We start from the raw sequence: 23,995 nt of genomic DNA on the forward strand, positions 1-23,995 counted from the left end.
TAAATATAAAAAAAAATTTCATCAAGAATACATATGACAGGCTTCCCTGGTGCCGCAGTGGTTCAGAATCTGCCTGCCAATGCAGGGGACATGGGTTCGAGCCCTGGTCGGGGAAGGTCCCACATGCCGCAGAGCAACTAAGCCCGTGCGCCACAACTACTGAGCCTGCGCTCTAGAGCCCCGCGAGCCACAGCTCCTGAAGCCCGTGCACCTAGAGGCCATGCTCCGCAACAAGAGAAGCCATGGCAACAAGAAGCCCGCGCACCGCAACGAAGAGTAGCTCCCGCTTGCCGCAATTACAGAAACCCCATGTGCAGCAAAGAAACCCAATGCAGCCAAAAATAAATTAAATTAATTAAAAAGAAAAAAAAAGAATACATGTGATGTTTTAAAATTTTCCCAACTTACCTAAGATTCCCATATCATATCTTCCATTTTTTTTGGCATTTTGAACAACTGCAGTAAGTGTGTCTGCAAAATACTGAAATAACGCATTCTGCTGATGCACCTCCATGCCCAAAATTCTATTTAAGAATTTTCCTATGTTGTTATAATCTGCAATGACAAGATTGTATGAAAGATTTAATGCATTCAAATGGCAATTTTAAAAATTTATTCATCTCAGCCTAGTAAGAGTCTCACTTTCTTCTCTAAGTCTTCCCTCACAACTCCTGTACTGTTCCCAGAACAGGGCTATACTTCGACCACTTCTACCTCTAACAATTAGCACGATTATACTACATGCTCAAAAGATGTTTGCCAAATTGAATTTTTGCATCTTCAGCTTCGCTTATTGAAAGTATGAATACAATTTAGCACAACAGAATGTTAGTTTTCCAACATTAAGTCTTAACTCATGAAGTTTTAAGTGCTGTTAAGTCAGTGAAGCTCAACTTTGGCTGCACAAGTAAGAATGCCCAGGAGCTTCCGGAAAACTACCAATGTCTGAGCTCCTGCCCTGGCTTCAGTACTTTTTAAAAAGCTCAACAGCTGATCATATACGCAACCTGGTTTGAGAACTGCTGCTATGTAGAGAGAATAGAGATTTAATTTCTTGAATAACCATAGTTATTCATAGCAAAAACCACCCAGAATGCTCTGTGAGCACTCAGTAATGAGGGATTGAGACCTAGAGACTTGAAGCTTCCCCTTCAAGCTGACGAAAGCATAAACAACGAAACGGGCTATAATGATACAGCAACAGTTATGAACATACATAAAAAAGTCATACCATTACCTTTATCTAGAGTAAGAATTCCTGAACGATCTTCTACATTTATCAGGCCAACTCCTATCAGTCCTTGTCGAACATCTGTAATAAAACAAATTTATAAAAAACCTTACAGCCCAGGGTTTCCCTGGTGGCGCAGTGGTTAATAATCTGCCTGCCAATGCAGGGGACACTGGTTCGAGCCCTGGTCTGGGAAGATCCCACATGCCGTGGAGCAACTAGGCCCGTCACCACAACTACTGAGCCTGCGCTCTAGAGCCCGCGAACCACAACTACTGGAGCCCACGCGCCTAGAGCCTTTGCTTCACAACAAGAGAAGCCACTGCAGTGAGAAACCCACTCACCACAACTAGAGAAAGCCCACACACAGCAACGAGGACCCAATACAGCCAAAAATAAAATAAATTAAAAAAAAAAACCTTATAGCCCAAATAACTCAATGAGCTGTTACCTGACTAATCAAACTAGATCAAGTTCTAGCATATAAGACACAGTCTTTGTATCCATAGCTCCTATTAGCTGAATTAAATGGAACCCACAGCCCCCTAAAGATCTTTAGACACTTCAAAATCCTAGAGTACTCAAACCTCACATTATATTTTATTACTTCACCAAAATGTCATATCTTTCCAACAACCCGTGGCAGTGGAGATCCTTGGCTACAAAGCTGTCACCCACAGAATCTAAACAACTTTGAACATACAGCAGGATACTGATTAAATAATTTATATAAGGAAATAATCATGCTTCCTTCCCAAATGTTACCTATCAGTATTGACAAGGCGATGCAGAAGATAAGCAACATGTATAACTGTCAACATGTCCTGAATTACGTTACTAAGAGGACAGTTTATAAAACTTTTAAAAAGTATTTGTGTCCAGGCTCCAACCCAGACTTACAGTAAAAAGGGTTTAGGAAAGAGAAAAGGATCAACAGGAAGCATAATTATATCCTATTTACACATTTTTTTAATCAGCTAGACTGCTACATGCTCAAAATGTGTAGATTCTGCAGGTGACAACTCTGTAGCCAAAGAGCTCCAATGCAAAAAATCCTCATTTTGGGAACCCATCCTATGGGAGGAAATTACCTGAATAGAAGGATAGTTGCTATAATTCCAGCACTGTTTGTGATGCAAAAAAATGAAAGCCACCTGAACATCAATAAGGGAAAAACTGAAGAAACTGTTACATAAGCTAGACGTAGAATATTACACAACTGTTAAAATATGTGTTAGTACTATAGCTATTGGTTTGTAAGGGATGCCTGTGATGTGCCAAGTGAGAAAAGTACGTTGCAAGTAATATTAACTTTTTTTTTTTAAAAAAAGCTCTGTGTTTAGACAAACGGACAAAGGTGTGTTAAGGCTGCCCCTGTTCAGATTGTCAACATTTGCAACCTCAGCAGGTGAGACTGGTAGGTAGTAGGTAGTTAAGGAGAGGGTATGGGCTCCTCATTATTCACTTTTAGATTGTTTTCATCACTTATAATGAATAAATAACATGTAATTTTTTAGAATTAGAAATAAATTGGGGAGTTGTTTTTGACAATCCCTCCAATGACCAAATAAAAAGAAAATAAGAGGGAACGAAAGGGAGAAAAAGAACAGGGCCAAGACTTTACTGGTTTTTTGTTTTGTTAAATGCCATCAGTGATTATAAGCACCCCTGCCAGCTATGTCAATATGGACTGTTACCAACACTAAACACCGGTTCAATTGGAAAGGACGTCCTAGTGAAAAATGCTAACTCTGTACGGATAATGTTTCAAATACCTTACATCTGTTTATTTTTCCAAAATATTTTCATAGTTTGCTGAACTACTGAAATCACCCAGACTACTAATATTAATGGGGTAAAATCTATTCTTCAGATTTGCAAGATACATCTAAGAATTTCTATAGCACTACTTAGGACTTTTTTTTAAATATAAAAATTTCTAAATACACACAAATGTAAAGAGAATATTCTATGGACCAAAGGTACCCAGCACTCAGTCTTAACAACTGTTAATACACGGCCAGTTTTGTTTTATCTGTACCTCCACTGGCCCCCAGATTATTTACCTAGGTACTTGAAATTTTACAAGCTATTTGGCAGAGTCATTTTCAAATTAATCTAACAAAACCAAAACCATTTTTCCTCTAGTAATCTAGCATTAAACAACATGCAACAAACTCTGTCGACAGTAAAAACACTTCACCTGAATGAAATTTAATAAACCTACCGCTTATTATAAGACATCAATTTAGGTTGTCTGGTAACTATCAATTTCTAAATTTTATACATTTTATGTACAAAGAAAACTAAAAACAACAGCACATGTTAGAATGAGTTTTAGTACCTTCTTGTCAGTACTCATTTCCCTTTGTTATGATTATTTTTAAAAGTTACCTTTAAAGAATTCTCCCGGATAGTCTGGAGGTGGTGACACCATAGGAGAATCTAGGTTTACAATGGATTTCATGACAATTTCTAAAGCATTTCTTCCATACTGCAATAAAAAACAAATAAATTTAACAAGTTTCAGCATTTGGATACTCTTCAATGACATGACCAAGTGAATGCTATAAAAACTATTATTGTATCGAAGAGTTAAAAATAGCAGGACTCCATTATTTTTATATATATTTTACACTGCCTAGTGCCTCATTCACACCTTTAAACACAGCAGGCATTCCATAAATAAACAACTTTCTTTACTTCTGGGAACTCACACTTCATTCATCCACAAGTATTTATTATAATCTTATTTTCCATTAGGAATGAGAAGATGATTATATTGCACAGTTGATCACCAAAGATCTAACTGCCATGTGTCTTACAGGACTAGCCATGATTTTATAGCAAAACCATGAAAGGAGGCAGCTTTAAGTTTTAAACAGCAACCACTTTCCCTTTCTGTTCCTTACAGACACCGTACACTGCAATCATTTTTCACAGATAGTGAAAGCTGAAATGTACCTTATTATCAAAGTTGAACCTACTCAGATCTCTGGATTCTGTTGCTCTTCTGTCTCCATGTGTAAGCGCACCCTATCCGAACATAAAATCTCCAATCAAGGCACAGAAGACAGGTTAACATACATCACCTTTTACACACATCTACAGAACTCAAAAACGTACCAAACTCTCAAGTCTTTTAGCAACAATAGATGCAAATCTTTGTTCTCCTGCCAATTCAGAAATCAGAAAGACGTATTCCGGAGCAGTAACTTGGTTTGATCTATGAGTTCGTCCTGTAATGACATTAAAAAAAAAAAAAAAAAAATCGCTGATTGCGTTCTCTAGATACTAGTATTCTGAGACCTATTCCCAGCACTTAACAGTAAGCTGGTATCCAGAAATCTTTAAACCAGAGGAAAAATTAAAGAAGGTAACAATTACCCTAACTCCCCAAAAGGCACAAAATCAAAAACGCCCACTTGAACAACATCTGTATTCAGAATAATACTCCCACTCATGGGGGAGCAGAAACTACCATAAAATTATTAAACGATAAACACATTACTGGCGCTACCCCAGTTTGGCTGACCACAATGTCGCTGATGCACAGCTGCTCTGGATTCTCCCAAAACTGTTGCTGTTTTTTAAAATCACCAGGTCACAGGGACATGAAGATGGAAGGGAAGGGAGGAGCAATGTGCCCTCAATGAAGCTACCGGGGGTTGAAAAAGACATCAAGTGGCAGTTGCTGTGACGTGGATAACATCCTTGGAGATCTACAATGAAGATACTCCTGCGGAGCCCCGTTCTTGAATATAATGCCAGAAAGCCCTACAGTAGGTCTTTTACAGCTTTTAAAACAGCCAAGAAATAAATTCATGATGCCCTCTATGTTTTAAGGTATATGCAATACACAAACATCTCCAAAACCTACATATATGTCAAGTTTTAGTATATCTAGCATTAAAATATTTCCCCAGTAATTCCTGGCTATGAAGTGAAACTCAGTGTAGGAACTTACCAAACTGCTGAATTGCTCTATCAGCACTCCATGGTAATTCCAGAGTCATATGAACTCTTCGCCTTTGATTTTTAGCTCTCCTATCTGCTTGTAATGAAATACCTGAGCTGGCAGCTTCTGAGATGATAGCAATATTCTGTATCAAATGTAAGGAGAAAAAAACAAAAGATCACTTTTGCACAAAGACAGGTGGGGAAACATCCACCAATACGTATTCTCCTTTACTTCCTAACTCTCAGTTTTAGCTGTACATGGTTACAAGGACACCCAGAATCAAGATTACATTTCCCAGTCTCCCTTACAGCTAAGTGCGGGCACACTCCAGCCAGTAGGTCACATGAACAACGTCCAGAAAATGTCCCTAATCAAAGATATGCCCTTCCCCTCTTCTTTTTTTTCTCTCTGCTGGCTGAAATGTAGAGGTGTAATGACTAAACCTGAAATATGGAGGTAACTAGGAAATGGAAGGCCGCATATTAAAGGAACAAGACAGAAGAGACCTAGACTTCAAGGGGTCACACCAGTCCTGGTCTACCTACTCAAATTTGTACATGAGAGAAATGAACTTCCACTTTAAGTGAAAACGATTTTGGATTTTCTGTCACTTAACAGCCAAATCTGATCCCAACTAATACAATTTCTAACGCACATGGGCCTAAATTACTAATGAAACAAGTACTTAAAGTAACTGATAATACCTCTACCTATAATCTTTAAAATATGTAACATGAGCTTTTAAATACATTTAAACGACAACTTTGATAACGGTAATAACTACCATCTATTTTCTAGTTGCAGAGGTAAAAAAATTTTGAAATACAAAGCAAAATGTGGATAAAGAGATACGATTTTATTCGACCCCTTTTGGATTAAGGAAGAAGGTTGAAGTGGTGCTCCTACCTATTTTTTAGCAAAACGCTTACAGCAATTCCTACTAGATGGAGGAAGAACTGATCTGAGAATATGAAAATTGATGAAGTTTACTTAACAATAAGAGCATACAGAAAGGGCCTCTGAAGGGGACCACAACCTCTGCAGTGGTCAGTTACGCAAGTGTAATCTACGACCATTCAGAGTAAATCGTCTCAACACGACATGGCAGAGCAAGACAATAAACAGCAAAATCAAAGGACCCTAGTAATCTGGGCATGCTTAAATATATTTCTAGACTCAAAATTACACTGACACTAGGGTGTAGCATTAGATGTAGTGCCACTAAGATGACCTGAGAGAACACAATTTAATATCCTGATTAAAGACTTCAAAGGCCTCCAAAGCTATCAAGAGCTACATCTAATTCTGTGCACAAAACACCACATTCGGGGCTTCCCTGGTGGTGCAGCGGTTGAGAATCCGCCTGCCGATGCAGGAGACATGGGTTCGTGTCCCGGTCCGGGAAGATCCCACATGCCACGGAGCGGCTGGGCCTGTGAGCCACGGCCACTGAGCCTGTGCGTCCGGAGCCTGTGCTCCGCAACGGGAGAGGCCACAACAGCGAGAGGCCTGCGTACCACACAAAAACAAAAAAACAAAAAACCCCACCACATTCGATTTATAAGAAAATAATGAAAACATGTAAAATGTTCAGTGATTATGTGTAATTACTTAAAAAAAAAAATAGAGTAAGAACATTCAACAGACATGATTTACATTAAAAGAAAAAAACCTAAAGATTAATCTAAATGTATGGGCATTATTCTTTTCGCCAAAAAGCATCCCAGACAAACATACCTTATCTCCATCCATAAATCTTTGTTTTTCCGTGATATTTAGTATTTCCACAGGGACGTCAAGTTCAGATCTTGACTCATAAGATATACTTCCATCATCATTGCTTACAACCCTCCCCTTGCGGCCAGTCATCTGCAAAGCCAAACAGCATCACTTACAATTAACGTAGCTGACTATGGTGCATGAAGCTCAGGGCACCCATCAAAGAAACTCGGTGGGAGGTGAAAGGGATAATGATGCCAGCATGTACCGTGCAACCTGTCCTGCACCAGGCGCTGGGGCAGAGCGAACATTGCAACACAGTGCCTGGTTCTGAAAAGTTCAAATTCCAGTGGAGAAAACAGACATGCGGCAATGATAACAAAGCCTGCGTGACAGGTGCAATAACAGAGATCCGTGTCTTGGGGCAGATACTCAAGATACTAGGGGCAGGAATTTACTTGCTCTAGGATGACAACTAGAGTAGAACAAGGGTTCTAAGATCTAAGAGAGGATATTAGATAATTATATGATGATACTAAATATATCACTTATTATAAAGGGTTTGAAAGTGGCAAAAAATTACCTAGAAGAGACACAGCCCTGATCAAGTCATATTTACCTCAGCAACATTCTCAGGGCCACCAAGTTCATCAATAAGTTCATCCAGGGTATTAGGAGGGAGGTCTTCAGCTAATTTTTCTAGTTTATCGAGTAGGTCTTTCTTCATCTGCTGGGCCCTTTCCACAGCATCCTGACTTGTTATAAGGCTATTGTTGCTGTTGGTGTTACTGTTAGCTAGATAAAATACATTTGTTAAAAATCAGTACAAAGTTTAAATATTTGTTTTGTTTAAAAGTACATTTCACAGACAAAGCAAGCTTCCACATGGATACCTGGTGCACTGTTTGGAGCAGGTGAAATTACTGGTGTAGAAGAAAAACTAGGTCGTTTTGATCCAAGACCTGATGCTAATAAGGCACTTTGAATAGAATCTGGATCTATACTTCTCTTTTTTTTTTTATCTTTGTTTTTCTTGTGGTCCTTTCTGATTAACCAGGGATCTGAAAATTAAGGAAAGACATGTATCAAATCATTTGTTAACACAAGTACAGAATTTCCAAAGGAAACAACCGTTGAGTTTTTTTGTATTGTTGAGCGACAACTTGTAAACCACCACCAACTTCAGAGGTCCAGTACACCCATACACCATGAGGTAAATTCCATGGTTTGAGGTTAAACATAAGTGCACAAAATTGAGGTCATGATCTCACATAAATGTGAACCTCCAGAAGACAGACAAGCTTGGAGCTCCCACCAAGCAAAGATTAGAATCTGTGTGATGATTTCTACAGGGAAAAAAAAAGGTTTTAGCACAATACCCCATTTCAAATACACAGAAATAGGGACTTCCCTGGTGGTCCAGAGATTAAGAATCTGCCTTCCAATTGCAGAGGATGCAGGTCTGATCCCTGGTCAGGGAACTAAGACCCACATACCACAGGGCAACTAAGCCCGTGTGCCGCAACTAGAGCCCATGTGCTCTGCAGGCTGCGTGCCACAGCCAAAGAGAAGCCCACGCGCCGCAACAAAAGATCCCGCCTGTCGCAACTAAGACCCAACGCAGCCAAAAATAAATAAATAAACAAATACACAGAAATAACTATCCTTTAGCTTACATTTAATAGATTCATGGGGCTTCCCTGGTGGCGCAGTGGTTGAGAGTCTGCCTGCCAATGCAGGGGACACGGGTTCGGGGCCTGGTCTGGGAAGATCCCACATGCCGCGGAGCGACTGGGTCCGTGAGCCACAACTACTGAGCCTGCGCGTCTGGAGCCTGTGCTCCGCAACAAGAGAGGCTGCGACAGTGAGAGGCCCGTGTACCGCGATGAAGAGCGGCCCCCGCTTGCCACAACTAGAGAAAACCCTCGCACAGAAATGAAGACCCAACACAGCCAAAAATAAATAAATAAATTTATTAAAAAAAAAAAAAAGATTCATGAACTCACCATCTTCATCATCCTCACTAGACTCATCTCTAAATGGGTTGAAATCATCGTCATCTCCAGAACTCATGTTTTTAGAGCTCTCGTAGTCACTTTCTTCATTATCGGAGGCATCAGATTCACTTCCACTATCATCAGAACTGCTACCAGTAAGGCCACCTATTTTTCGTGCTTTTTTGGATTCTCGAGTTATTTCTTCACCTATCCTCAAACCCCAAACAAGAAAGTCAGCCCAAACACACTGTTCTAAAGATCCAGGAAGTTACATTTAGTTCATGAGCTAATACACTTAGTCAACTCAAATGAGAAATGCAGAAAAAAAGCATCTGTGTAAGTATATAAGAACAATTAAAAATTCATAAACAAGAGCTAGCCTTTTGGATTCCTATAAGAAATCAGGTTATATTCAATTATTCTTAAGAAGAAATCAGGTACATAAGTACAAATGCAAGACAGCCTTCAAGTGCACAAGTTTCAAAATAAACATCTCAAAACAACAGAGATGAAACAGTATCTCTGGCATTGTCACAATTTGTATATCAGGTTGAGAGAAGAGGCCTAATAATTACAGATTTATAAAATACGCAAATACTTCATGGAATACTAAAAAAACTAATCTATAAAGCTACATTTTTAAAAGTCAAACAAGGTGATCTGAATTATCTTACTGAATATTTATAAGACATCTGGAATAAACCAACCAAAACTAAGCAAAACATTAAAATGTTCACATATTAATGATGCTGAGAACATAATTCAAAAAAGGGAAACATGACCATCTATCTATCTGACCACTCTAAGATGTTACTGACTCCAGGACTCAGCATTACTTTTTGTGCCACTAAAATAAAAAAAATACTGTCAATTATTTTATAATAGCCAACCTATTTTCAGGCATATTAAAAATGTAAGGGAAGGGCTTCCCTGGTGGCGCAGTGGTTGAGAATCCGCCTGCCGATGCAGGGGACGCCGGTTCGTGCCCTGGTCTGGGAAGATCCCACATGCCACGGAGCGGCTGGGCCCGTGAGCCCGGCCGCGGAGCCTGCGCGTCCGGAGCCTGTGCTCCGCAACGGGAGAGGCCACAACAGGGAGAGGCCCGCGTACCACAAAAAAAAAAAAAAAAAAAAAAAAAAAAAAAAAGTAAGGGAAAAAAAAGCATTTCTTAGAACAGATGAAATGTAAGGTTAAAGTGTCAGGCGCTGTGTTTAGAACACACAGTATGATAGTCTTCACAATATAATGAGTTTTTATCACCATTTTAGAGAAAGAGAGCCTGAGAAGTTAACTTCTGAAAGTCAAAGAGCTTACTTAGTAAGCACCTAAACACAAACCCAAGTTTGCATTACTATAAAATGTCTAACAAAGATGAGTGTATTCCTAATAATTAAATAATAAACTAACAGAAGTCTCTTTAAAGAAGACTATATAAACACACACTCTCACACACACACCCTCCCCCCACACACACATATACACACACAGCACTGACAACAGAAAGGCCCGGATTTTGGTTCCCCATTTATCATCCAGTAGTCGTGCCAACCTGGGGATGTCGCTTACCCATTTAGTCTTTCTGTGCCTTAGTTTCCTCTGTCTATAAAGCTGAAAATAAACCCTGCTTTCATACGGGTCCCTTGCAGGTTGAAGGAGACCATGTGCGGCCAGTGCTCAACACAGTGCCTACTCAGCACCAGTCAAATCGTTAAAGCTCCCACTTAAAATGGGATTACTTGTGCATTCAAAAACTAAATGAGCCAAGGGAATTCTCTGGTGGTCCAGTGGTTAGGACTCCGTGCTTTCACGGACATGGCCCAGGGTTCAATCCCTGGTCAGGGAACTAAGATTCCACAAGCCATGTGGTGTGGCCATAAAAATAAAGAAAGAAAGAAAGAAAGACACTTCCTTAAAAAAAACAAAAAAACAAAACAAAACTACACGAGCCAATTCAAGGAAGGCAGTACATTCCCAAAATACAGTTTGCATCAAGATGATCAAATTTATACTACTTCCAGTACCATTTAAAGAAAAGTGCCCACCTTTCCGCTTCTTTATTTTATTTTCCTTACAAGGACTATCTCTTGGTGAGCTGTTGTTACTTGGAGCTGTCAAATCAATTCCTAGCAAACTATAAAGTTTTTTCCTGTCTGGAGCAGGGAAGTGTTTTTCAATGAGTGACTGCAACACTCCTCTGTTCAAAGAGAGAAAAAGTGACAGTTAGTGGCTCAGTATGCAAAATAGTTTATCATATATAAAGTCTTACTAAATGTATTTGTTTAAAATAAGTATACTTTATTAGCAGCATTTCCAAATTGGATATCAAAAGTAGGTTAGCTCCACGTAATCGTAAAGCTGGCTTAGGAACTCAGCACCAATGGTTCCTGATTCTTTTTCAGAACTGCTGCACAGAGGAAGACTCCATGAAGAAAAACTGCACATCAGTGACTTGAGTCAAAAAGTGATTCAGGGGCTTCCCTGGTGGCGCAGTGGTTGAGAGTCCGCCTGCCGATGCAGGGGACTCGGGTTTGTGCCCCAGTCCAGGAAGATCCCACATGCCGCGGAGCGGCTGGGCCCGTGAGCCATGGTCGCTGAGCCTGCGCGTCCGGAGCCTGTGCTCCGCAACGGGAGAGGCCCCAAAAGGGGAGGGCCCGCGTACCGCAAAAAAAAAAAAAAAAAAAAGTGATTCAAAAGAGTTGTATTCTGAATGTAAAGGACTTTAACAATCCTTTAACCAATCTATTTCACATATATTTTCCATTTTCAGGTACATGCAAGAGTAACAAATAATAAAATCTGTGTCTTACTAAAAAGTACATTTGGGGCTTCCCTGGTGGCACAGTGGTTGGGAATCCGCCTGCCAATGCAGGGGACTCAGGTTCGAGCCCTGGTCCGGGAGGATCCCACATGCTGTGGAGCAATGGAGCCCATGCGCCACAACTGCTGAGCCTGCACTCTAGAGCCCTCAAGCCAGCCACAACTACTGAGCCCGTGTGCCACAACTACTGAAGCCCACGTGCCTGGAGCCCGTGCTCTGCAGTGGGAGAGGCTACCGCAATGTGAGGCCCATGCGCTGCAGCGAGGAGTGGCCCCTGTGCAGCAAGGAAGACACAACACAGCCAAGAAAAAATTTTAAAAATAAATAAAAATGAAATAAAATAAATTTTAAAAAAATAAAAAATAAAAAGTACATTTTATTCCATCTTACAAAATACTGATAATCCAGCTCAAATGAATTTTAATATTCTAGGCCAAGACTGTCCAACTGAAATATAGTGCAAGCCAAGCACAATTTTTACACTTTCTAGTAGCTGCATTAAAAAGTAAAAGAAAACTTGTGAAACTAACTTTAATAATATTTTATTTAACTTAACATATCACTTTAAAATGTAATCAATGAAATGTTTTACATTATATTTCTTTAAGTCTTGGAAACCTGGTGTCTATTTCACACTTAAAGGTCCTCTCAATTCGGACTAGCCACCTCAACTGCTTAATGGCTCCCTGTGACTAGTGCCTATCATTTTAGAGGCAATACTAGGCAGGCAAGCACAGGAAAGATACAGATTAGCAGGTGCATGTTTTGCTTTTAAAAGTAGTTTTAAATTATATCTATCTTAAAAGGAGCCACTTGAATGTGTCCCCTAAGGCAAAAGATAGCATGGCAGCAAAAGTTATTTTGTTAATTTTGCTACCAGAGTTAGAACTGTCTGTTAGGCAAACAAACTGAAAAACAGTGTCTAAAAACATGTTTTAAATCCTTTTGACTATCTCAGGATTATCTGCAATGTTTATATTAGAGCATACTAAATTGGGGCAAAGTAAACTATATTGCTCCTCTGGATGATGGTAGTTTCCAATAAACAAAGCCAAAACAAAACTGAGTATCTTAAACCAAGCTGTCACATTTCCAAGATGTACAAAACAAACAAAAATCAAGCCCTTCCGTTAGTCCAAATACTGGACATAATATTGTCAAAATACTTAACATTTCAGCATTTCTATGTTATTGTTTTCCAACAGACATATTGTTATGCATACACAGGACTGTAAAAACTAAAATCAGAAAAACTTTAAAACGCAAAAATTTTGCCTCCAGGAAATGCCAACGTTTAAACTAATCTAAGTAAAAACTCAAAACCATAAACATTACTTGGCAGTTGAAACGAAATCGTTCAATTCTCCTCCACCCTCTTCCAAGGCTTCTAATGTTCTAGCTTCTCCCGTAGACTGCAGACCAATTACAACACACTGGAGGCAAAAAAGAATATTATTAATTATAAATAAAAATATCTATGTGGTTTCTTAAGATATATTTTAAATATTTAGTTTAAAAAAAGATTTCAAACAAGAATTACCCATTACTGTACGTGTGTACCAATTTATTTATTCTACATATATCTGAGACATGCTACATGTAATACACTTAGCTAGGAAACAGTATTACAACAGTGGACACTACTGAAGCCCCTGCCCCAGTTCTTTGTGCTTTAACTAAATATGTATTTACCAAAAAGGAAAAAACCTAAATGTAATATAGATCCATGTGTTATCAGTTGTTACATCTATGGTTAGCCAAATTATAGTGATGTTTGTTTATACTTTTCTGAGCTATCCAAATTCTTTATAAACACGTATTGCTTTTATTATCTTAAAAATGCATTTAAAAAAAAATTTATTTATTTATTTATTTATGGCTGTGTTGGGTCTTCGTTTCTGTGCGAGGGCTTTCTCTAGTTGTGGCAAGCGGGGGCCACTCTTGATCGCGGTGCGCGGGCCTCTCACTGTCGCGGCCTCTCTTGTTGCGGAGCACAGGCTCAGTAATTGTGGCTCATGGGCCCAGTTGCTCCACGGCATGTGGGATCTTCCCAGACCAGGGATCGAACCCGTGTCCCCTGCACTGGCAGGCAGATTCTCAACCACTGCGCCACCAGGGAAGCCCAAAAATGCATTTTTAAAAGTCTTACTATGTTAATACTTTTTACAACTACCCTTTAGAAAGAAAAGGCTTTTGTAAGTAGAAAGCCTCAACACCCAAAAGACCAACACACATAACCAAAGATGAATCTGTTAATGCATTCTCCAACTTACTTTTCCATTCTTGATTTCTTCTCGAGCTAGTTGAACAACCCTCTTAACTTTGGATGCTATGCACAAGTATTTGAAAAATCTCTGGTGAGCAGACCAGAACTGACCCCACATGGATTTTTTCATTCGTTGCTCAGCATCAATCAGATCTGCAGCTTGCTGAAATCGCTCTCTGGCAATGACCCACTGAAGGTGCACAATCAACATTTTAGATATTTCAATCTCTTGAGTGTGATTTTAAAATGACTAATTCAATCAAAGTAAAGTGCAAGACACCACTTAACATTAACTCAACGAAGCATTTTCAGTAACTTGGGAATCTCTAAACAAATGTTTTTTAGGACGCCCACATAGAGCTGTCCCAAAATTCTTATTAACTAATGCAGTCATTTTAGGAAACAGTTACACTGTGATTTTTAAAACTAAACAACTGAAATAAATGGCTATTTTTTATAAATTATTTTAACAAAGAGAAAACTTGGAAAATTGGGAAAATAAGGAACCAGTGATTTATCTGTTGTTTTACAGCAGAAATATACTCCTGTGAGCTGACAGGAATACAATGGACAAAATATACTCCTGACTGGACAAAATTGGCTAACAGATACATTATCAGGTACATTAAAAGTACTAAGAGTTAATAAAAACATGCTCACCAGTTTGACTGCTTTGTTATACATTTTAACATAGCTCTGAGAAAGAAGAACTTCCTCAATTTTGAAGGTCACTCCAGTAAAGCTCAGCTGTCGAGCAATGTACATTCCTCTAAGCTTCATATCCATAGCAACTATTTCCATGGCACCAACACCTCTGAATAAAATTAAAACACACAGTAACTATCATTAAATATAGTAGAGCTTTAACATACATGGAAGAGATTTTAGCAATAACACCTCTTTTAGATTGCTACTGAGAACAAATAGTGTATACTGTAAATTACATTACCTCCGTTCTACTGCCTGAATAAAATCACTGAATTCTCTAAATGGAGTTCCCTCACCCCATATTCCAAGACGGTTCATATAGGCCATGTTTCGTGGTTCAGAAGCACCTGAAAAACCCCCAAACAAAACATGTTATAGCTGAAAAATAACATATATCTCTCTCTCTTTTAAATATATAACTACTCACCAGTGGCACTAGCATAAACAACTCTGGCTTTTGGCAATTTGTTCTGAAGTTCTAAAACTGCTAAGCCTGTCTTTGTTGGCTTTGAAGAACCAACAGGACACAAGTTTTTTGCTTTATGACATTCATCAAACACTATCTGTAAGGAGTAAATTAAGGAACATGTCACATTAGTAGCAAGTGTCTCCAATCTTTCAGGAAGAGTTAACTTTTATTTCCCTCAAGACTTGGGAAATATCCAAGATTTCTGGGGTGGTAGCTGGAGTAAAAAAAAGAATCAAGATTATTAGGGGGAGGGATGCTGTTGATAACAAGCCCCTGAGCATTAACTTTTTTTTTTTTTTTTTTTAACTAATACCCACATACCTATCATCTGGTTTTGTCAAACCTTAACACTTTGCCATATTTGCTTCAGATGGTTTTCTTTTTCTGTAAGATCATAAATATCTACGAAGCCCTCTATGTGCCTCTCCTTGATCTCCACAGCCCCCTTCCCCCAGCCACAGAGGCATTCACTGAATTTGGCATTAACCTTAACTGGATATTTAGTGGGTTTTTTGGTATCTAGAAAATTTACTACTGCAGAAAATGAAGACTGCTTGAATCGAATGGGGGGGTAGTGGAGGGCCTATGGTTTTTCTTTTTGATTAACTACTGTAACACTGTCCTTTAGGAGGCTAAGGGAGTTTCATATTTTGTTTAGACATCATTAGGCACCGAAGCTCTTGCAGGACAACTTTGAAGCTATATGAATTCTGCCATTTTGCTAGCATTGATATGGCTCTTGGGTCCACCACTCCATTAGAAAACTATTAACTCCATTCATATGAATTTTTCTTACAAATCTTACAAAGGGGGTTGCTTCTGGGTATTTAGGTCCACATTCTATCTTAACGTTGTATATTCAGTTTTCATAAACTGTCCGAGCCCGTGGTGGCTGCCACCTTGCGGTGCTGTCACTCCTTAACTGGATATTTAATTCTTAATTAGAATGAACGAAAGGTTCCACTACGGCTAAAAATGTCCACCACACAGATAATTTGAGCAAGTTTTGTTAAACAGAAGCACAACTGATAACCACCTTAATCAGTACTTCAAAAACTGGTGTTCCTCATGCAGGACAGTAAAAGGTATGCTATGAGCAAGTAAGTTTGGAAATCACTAAGTTAAGAAGGGAATATAGTATTCAGCATGTCCCATACCTATTAACATTCTCCTAAAGCAGGGACTTAAATACTGGCCTCGTATATGACAGCTACAAAACAGAATCAACTTTCTGACTCCCTTGGACTCTATGTAATCATTAAAGCTCTCACCCCAGCCGTCTTTTTATTTAACCTCAGAATTCCTGTGTGTTATATTTTGTGTCATTAAAAATTATAAAACTTGTTGCAAAGGATACCACTCCATCGAAGTCATCACCGCACCAATGTAGGAGTTGTTTTAACCTCGTTTTGTATTTACCACCAGACTGACTTTCACCAATGAGGGAAGAATAGGTAGCAAAAATCACACCCTTCTTCACACTCCCATTATGTTTGGAAGAAATTTTTCCATATTTAAACTAAAAAAGAAAAGAGAAGAACTTAATAAATACACTTTTGTCTCTAAAATATTTATCCCACCCAGATTTCTACAGCGGGAAACTGGTGGTACCATGATGGGCTTCAGGAAAGTCAAAGGACCTCTTAAGATCATACACAAAATTTCTCATACACATGTGTAAACATACATACACACACACATGAACCCTCTCGTGTGTGTGTATATAACTTTAACGTACAAGGATCCAGTTTTCATCAAAGTCTCAAAAAAGTCTATCATCAAAAAAAGATTACAAACCAAACTCCCCAAGAAAAGGTCACAATATTCATTCTACAAATATTTATTGTGCATTTACTACATGCAAAGCACTGTAATTAAGATCTGAGGGATATATAAGAATTATGATTAATAGTTACTGTAGTCTTCCTCAATTATGCTGATTTAGAAATCAAAAATATTTCTAGATGCCCCTTAAACATGTTTTAGTTTTGAACTGTTAGTAGTCATTCAAGACACAGTACTTTACCCAACAAACCACTCAGTAACCCTCACCCAAAAAAAGCCACTGATGGGCAGGGAGGGCAACAACACCGAAGAGACTTAGGACTCAACACTGAAGCAACTTAGGACTCGCATGGAAAGCAGATTTACGTTTACTTATTTTCAAAGGGCTAGCAGGGAAGCACCTGCAGGAACTAGGTCTGTCTATTCTACCCATGTGACTCCAGGAATTGGTGCATAGTAGGAGGCCAATAAAGATTTGCTAAATGAACACTGAACTGTGCTTTCTAGATAATGAAACACATTTTCTTCCATTTGACAGAACTGTTTTAACATGAACACAGGTACGGGTATACAAGTCCACTGAATTTACAAATATCTAAACCAGTCTCCAAACCACAATTCTCTATATGATGCGACGGGCACACTACCTGTCCATGTAGCTTTATCACACTGCACCCTCATACTCATAGTTATATGAGTTTCACCCACATACAGTAACTTCAGAAACAGACAAAAACAAACAAACGAAAAACCCTGAAGAGTGAGAGAATAAATTCCATAAAACCAGACAATGCCTATTTTGTTTGCCACTACATAACCCTACCTGGCATATTATTTAACACTTAGTAATCCAAAAACCAACAATAGTGGCTAGCACTCACTATGCTTTCTGTGAAATAACTCATTTAATCCTCTTAACAACCCTACGAAATAGAAACTATTATTATTCCCATCTCACAGATAAGTCAACATTTATTGAATGACCAACTGAATAGAAAACTTTCATACCTTATTTAATGAATGGACCAAAATGTTTTTTGCTCCAATATCCCTCAGATCTCTTTCAGCATCATACTTTAAATCATTTGAAACACTGAACCTGCCACAAAAAAAGGGGAAAAGAAAAACACAAATTAAATACAAATCCCATCATTCTAGCAATATTCAGGAATAAATAAACCCAGGCCTTGACACTTCAAAAAAATACACCTACTCATGAAGACCCATCCCTATATGCTGGATTATTCACAAACAAAAGCTTCCACAGCCAGTCTTTAGCACTTACCACAAAGCCCTTTTTCTACTCAACAAATAATTTTCATAGATGATTCCTGCTATTGTCCTTCCTTTTCCTACACCAGCACCATCACCTATTAAGAATCCAGCACGATCTCCATTTGGTAGGAATGTTTCATGTTGCTGCAAAAGAAAACGCTGGTAATTATCTATTCCTTTAGATATTTTGGTAATCAGTCTTTCATACCTTGTTTAGTCATATATTAACATTCTCTGTTTTTATATAAATGGCATACAGTTGGCTTAGTGTGGACACTTTCTTTACTTAACCATACAGGCATACCCCATTTTAGTGTGCGTCACTTACTGCACTTCAGGGGATACTGCATGTTTTACATATTGAAGGTCTGTGGCAACCCTGCATCACGCAATTTTATTGGTGCCATTTTTCCAACAGCAGTTGCTCTTTCGTGTCTCTGAGTCACTTTTTGGTAATTCTCATACTATTTCAAACTTTTTCCTTATTATATTTGTTATTGTGATCTGTGATCTTTGATGTTACTATTTTAATTGTTTTGGGCTGCCATGAACCCCGCCCATATAAGATGGTGAACTTAATTAGTAAATGTTGTGTGTATTGTGACTGCTCCACCGACTGACCATTTCCCCCACCTCTCTCTCTCCTTCAGCCTCCCTATTCCCTGAGACACAACAGTATTGAAATTAGACCAATTAATAACTCTACAATGGCTTCTTTAAGCATTCAAGTGAAAGGAAGAGCTGCATGTCTCTCACTTTAAATCAACAGCTAGAAATGATTACAACATAAGGAAGACATGTTGAAAGCCTAGACAGGCTGAATACCAGGCCTCTTGCTCCAAACAGCCAAGTTGTGAATGAAAAAAAAAAAGTTCTTAAAGGAAATTAAAAGTGCTACTTCAGTGAACAAACAATAAGAAAGCAAAACAGCCTTACTGCTGACATGAAGAAACTTTCAGTGGTATGGAAAGAAGATCAAACAAGCCATAATATTCCCTTAAGCCAAAGCCTAATCCAGAGCAAGGCCCTAACTCTCTTTAATGCTACGAAGATTGAGAGAGGTGAGGAAGCTGCAGAAGAATTCTGAAGCTCGCAGAGGTTGGTTCATGAGGTTTAAGGAGTCATCTCCATAACACAATTGCAAGGTGAAACAGCAAGTGCTGATGCAGAAGCTTCAAGTTACCCAGAAGATCTAGCTAAGATAATCGATAAATGTGGCTACATTAAACAACAGATTTTCAATGTAGATGAAACAGCCTTCTTTTGGAAGAAGATGCTATCTAGGACTTTCATAGCTAGAGAGAAGAAGTCAATGTCTGGCTTCAAAGGTTCAGAGGACAGGCTGACTTATTAGGGGCTAATGCAGCTGGTGGCCTGAAGTTGAAGCCAATGCTCATTTCCCATTCCAAAAATCCTAGGGCCCTTAAGAATTATGCTCAATCTACGCTGCCTGTGCTCTACAAATGGAACAACAAGGCAGCACATCTGTTTACAACATGGTTTACTGAATATCTGAAACCACTGTTGAGACCTACTGCTCAGAATGAAAGATTCCTTTCAAAATAATACTGCTCATTGACAATGCACCCAAGAGCTCTAACGGAGATGTACAACGAGATCAATGTCACTTTCATGCCTGCTTTGTAAAACAGCCTTTCTGCAGCCCATGGAGCTACGAGTAATTTCGGCTTTCAAATCTTACTCTTTAAGAAACACATTTTGTAAGGCTGTAACTGCCACAGATAGTTGATTCCTCTGATGCATCTGGACAAAATCAACTGAAAACCTTCCAGAAAAGGAATCACCCTTCTAGATGCCACTAATAACATTCATGATTCATGGGAAGAGGTCAAAATATCAACATTAACAGGAGTTAACCCTCATGGATGACTTGGAGGGGTTCAAGACTTCAGTGGAGGAAGTAGATTCTTGAGATGGAATCTACTCCTAAAGAAGATGCTGTGAAGATTGTTGAAATGACAACAAAGGATTTAGATTACATAAACTTAGTTGATAAAGCAGTGGCAGAGTTTGAGAGAACTGACTCCAATTCTGAAAGAAGTTCTGTGGGTAAAATGCCATCAAACAGCACTGCATGCTACAGACAAATCATCAGTGCAAGGGAGAGTGAATCAATGCGGCAGACTTCACTGTTGTCTTATTTTAAGAAACTGACGCAGCCCCTCCAGCCTTCAGTAACCACCACTCTGATCATTTAGCAGCCATCAACACCAAGGCGAGACCTCCCACCAGCAAAAAGATTACAACTTGCTGAAGCCTCAGATAATGATTAGCATTTTTTCGCATTAAAGTATTTTTAAATTAAGGTATGTACATTGTTTTTCTGGACATAATGCTATTGCACACTTAACAGACTACATTATAGTGTAAACACTAAGTTTTGCATGCACTGGGAAACCAAAAACTTCATGCGACTCATTTTATTGTGACATTTGCTTTACTGTGGAACCAGCCTGCCCTATCTCCGAGGTCTGTGTATTTTTTTCTTGCTACCCTCATAAGTAGCAGGTAATTAAAGTTAACAAATTGATGAGTATTCTTCCATAATTTTTCAAGGACTGTACAACCAAATACAAACTTTTTTATAAAACATAAATATGGGGGATGGTTGCCTTTTTACAAAAATGGAGTATTTCAGAAATCCTTTCCAGACAACTGACATAATATAAAAGTTGGTACAACACCCATATGGTAACACCAAAGGTTACTCGATCACTCCCCAAGGGTGTGAGCTTTCAAATCTTTTCTAGCTTTTAGCCACTGGGGGGAAAAAAAGCTGCAACAAATAGCCTTATATATATATGTTCTTATCTAATAGTTCTGTGAAACAGACTCCCATGGAATTGTTAGGTAAAAGGATACAGGTATTTTTAATTTTAATACATGTTCCCAGTGAATTCCAAAAAGGTTATGACAATTTATCATTCGCACTAGAAACACATTCCCCATATCCAGACTACCCCTTTAATTTTCTAACACATAAAACTTCTATGAAAATCACATTCACAAGATTTTCATGCAAGGAAAACTTAACTTTGAATTAAAACAACTATACATTGTGAACTAAGATTAAAGATAAAAACTGTATGTAGTTATAAATTATACAGCTTACCTGGGCTGCATATGTAATTGCCTCAAGCTGTAATGCTGATAACCAGCCATTATCAATGGTTTCTTCAGAAATAGATGTTTTGTACCAAACATCAGGAGGAGTAACACTGGATAAAGAACTAGTTTCAACTACAGCATCTGGGTGACGCAGGCCAATTTTTACTAAACAAAAATTTAAAAATACTTCATTTTAATTATTTTAAGTAATAACACTTCCCAACCTTATCGTAAGATATTGCAATATTTCTCCTCGAACAGAGAAAATATAATAATAAGTAACTATACATCCTGGGATCCTATATAAAGTCACTGACTGATGGTAAAGTACTGTTTAAATTTGACTAAAATGACCTATTTATCAACTACCTATGGTTTAAATAAAGACTTGCTGATTAAAAAGATCTAGAAAAATACCATCGCAGTTCATACCACGAGGTTCTCCAGTAGCAACAGAACATAATCCTAGATTAAGGCGTCATTTTAAATAACCAGGAAAGTATGGGACCTTGGAATCCATACATAGTTGGTAAACAGAGATTTTTAGTTTAAGTGGTCTTATTGGTGACTTCTTATAGAAAGCCAGAGTATAGGAGAGAAAAATTCTAGCCATAGATTTTTTTCCATCTTATTACCCCCATAAAATGAAAAAGTGAAAAATTTTACACAAAAACTAAAAATTATTAATTTTCAACTTAATACAGCGGCCACTAAAAAAATGAATCATGGTCATTACGGGAAAAAAGGAAGCAATGGTGTTAATTTAAACCAATGAATTCGAATAGCAGATTTTATTTTTAAGATTCCCATGTGTTTTTCTTGGGTTTTTTTTTTGTTTTTTTTTTTTGCGGTACACGGGCCTCTCACTGTTGTGGCCTCTCCCGTTGCAGAGCACAGGCTCCGGACGCGCAGGCTCAGCAGCCAGGGCTCACGGGCCCAGCCGCTCTGCGGCATGTGGGATCTTTCCAGACCGGGGCACGAACCCGTGGTCCCCTGAATCGGCAGGCGGACTCTCAACCACTGCGCCACCAGGGAAGCCCAAGATTCCCATGTTTTTATAATTTGTTTTAGATAAGCTGTATAAACTATAAAGCTAAGATACGTGTTTACATTTCTGTAATTTACTATGATTTTATAATCACTGCTGATATGAGCAAAATTAACTTGAAAGGAAAAAGCCTTTTCACTCCTAGTTTTAAAAGACTTCATTCCAAAGCAAAGCTCTAAATTTCTGTAGGAAAATTTAAAAACTCACAGAATTTTCATGTAGCTATTTTAAAACATATTATAGTTTAAAACATACTACAAAGCTCACACTTATCAAATCCTGAGGTACCCAACATGGATAGATCTTAATACATAATAATGTGTGGGGGAAAGTTTTTTAAGTTCAAAAGGAACCCAGAAGTCTTTCATTATTTTGACAAATCCCAAAGACATACATTTTATTGGCATATACTCTGCATAGGTTTCCGCATGACCCATTTCTTCTTCATCTTCTTCCTCTGGTTCATCTTCCTCTTTCACAACAGGGACCTTCTGTAACAGAGAGAGCAAAATCAACTAAGTCCAGAAATTGGAGGCCCAGCCAACACACAGAAAAACTCTTCTGTAGGAATATCCACTATCTTCAATCTTGGAAACAGGACATACCACTTCTATATTCCCTAATATCTGGGTCAGAGTCTATGGTTTCCCTGATCTTCCAAAGATAAGCACAGATAATCCATGACCTGCTCTCATCACAAACACACAAATGGGTCACCACAGGGCTCCACCACCTTCTCAAACTTCTTTCCCCTTCAATATTGCCTGCCAGCCTCCCTGATGCCCAGAAGTCTAACCTCCAGCCCTCACTCTTTATTGCAGTTCCAGGAATAGAAAGAACAAGGGGTTTGGAGAGAAAAGGTGGATGAGCCCCAGCAGCACACCCTACAATCTCACGAGCAGGAACTCTCACATCCCACCCTCTTCTCAGTTACCTTCATCTGTTTCTTTCCCTTAGATCCTAAAACCAAAACCCCAGAAAACTCTGGAGTTTAAAGGTTCTTCTAAAAGACAGAGAATTTACTTCAGACATCTGTGTCTCCACAGACACAACAACAATCATACAGAATCCTATATCACCTACTCTCCAAACGTCAGCACATCTGAGAATAAAACGAGGAGTTATTAGTGACTTACACCAGGAAAACAGCAGTAAACCCAGACTGCCCCAGGCAAAGTGAGTGAATGGTCAATATAGTCATGTTACCTTGTGTTTCTCTAAAGAATCTTAAAGAGGTAGAGGCAGGGAGGAATACGGGAATAAGAAGCGCCTGAAAAAGCTGCTTTTCACTATCAGTAAACCATAAAGGGAGGCTCTTTATTAATGTGGGCTTGATCAAGGAAGAGCGTAGGGAAGAAGCTGTGGGACCCAGTATACCAAGGAAGCGAGGAAAAGGACAAAGAGAAAACCTAGTCAGGACCTACAGGTAATGCCAAGGACACATGGCATTAAAATGTAACGTCAGGAAAAAAAAAAAAAAAAAAAAGTAACGTCAGGGGGCTTCCCTGGTGGCACAGTGGTTGAGAGTCCGCCTGCCGATGCAGGGGACGCGGGTTCGTGCCCTGGTCCGGGAGGATCCCACGTGCCGC

General features: G+C 38.8%; 1 protein-coding gene and 1 pseudogene across 2 annotated transcripts in view; both read right to left on the reverse strand.

The window, feature by feature from the left end:
• Nucleotides 1-23,995, reverse strand: part of SBNO1 (strawberry notch homolog 1) — a 53,977-nt gene that overhangs the window by 10,926 nt on the left and 19,056 nt on the right. The window contains exons 6-26 of one of the 2 annotated variants that reach the window (XM_024120723.3): nucleotides 22,801-22,894; nucleotides 21,363-21,523; nucleotides 18,240-18,373; nucleotides 17,963-18,053; nucleotides 16,527-16,688; nucleotides 15,128-15,263; nucleotides 14,942-15,047; nucleotides 14,653-14,806; nucleotides 14,000-14,182; nucleotides 13,062-13,159; nucleotides 10,951-11,102; nucleotides 8,918-9,115; nucleotides 7,805-7,972; nucleotides 7,531-7,706; nucleotides 6,930-7,061; nucleotides 5,199-5,334; nucleotides 4,358-4,470; nucleotides 4,196-4,267; nucleotides 3,626-3,725; nucleotides 1,238-1,312; nucleotides 409-555 (exon numbers count right to left, since the gene is read on the reverse strand). In XM_024120723.3, the coding sequence (XP_023976491.1) occupies nucleotides 409-555; nucleotides 1,238-1,312; nucleotides 3,626-3,725; nucleotides 4,196-4,267; nucleotides 4,358-4,470; nucleotides 5,199-5,334; nucleotides 6,930-7,061; nucleotides 7,531-7,706; nucleotides 7,805-7,972; nucleotides 8,918-9,115; nucleotides 10,951-11,102; nucleotides 13,062-13,159; nucleotides 14,000-14,182; nucleotides 14,653-14,806; nucleotides 14,942-15,047; nucleotides 15,128-15,263; nucleotides 16,527-16,688; nucleotides 17,963-18,053; nucleotides 18,240-18,373; nucleotides 21,363-21,523; nucleotides 22,801-22,894 (2,788 nt within the window). Of the gene's footprint in view, nucleotides 1-408; nucleotides 556-1,237; nucleotides 1,313-3,625; nucleotides 3,726-4,195; nucleotides 4,268-4,357; nucleotides 4,471-5,198; nucleotides 5,335-6,929; nucleotides 7,062-7,530; nucleotides 7,707-7,804; nucleotides 7,973-8,917; nucleotides 9,116-10,950; nucleotides 11,103-13,061; nucleotides 13,160-13,999; nucleotides 14,183-14,652; nucleotides 14,807-14,941; nucleotides 15,048-15,127; nucleotides 15,264-16,526; nucleotides 16,689-17,962; nucleotides 18,054-18,239; nucleotides 18,374-21,362; nucleotides 21,524-22,800; nucleotides 22,898-23,995 lie in introns of both variants that reach the window. The other variant, XM_024120722.3, reaches the window with a different exon arrangement.
• On the reverse strand, nucleotides 15,283-16,336 carry LOC102995614 (ubiquitin-conjugating enzyme E2 variant 1-like; annotated as a pseudogene).

This window comes from Physeter macrocephalus, chromosome 19, assembly GCF_002837175.3.
Source record: "Physeter macrocephalus isolate SW-GA chromosome 19, ASM283717v5, whole genome shotgun sequence".
NCBI lineage: Eukaryota > Metazoa > Chordata > Mammalia > Artiodactyla > Physeteridae > Physeter > Physeter macrocephalus.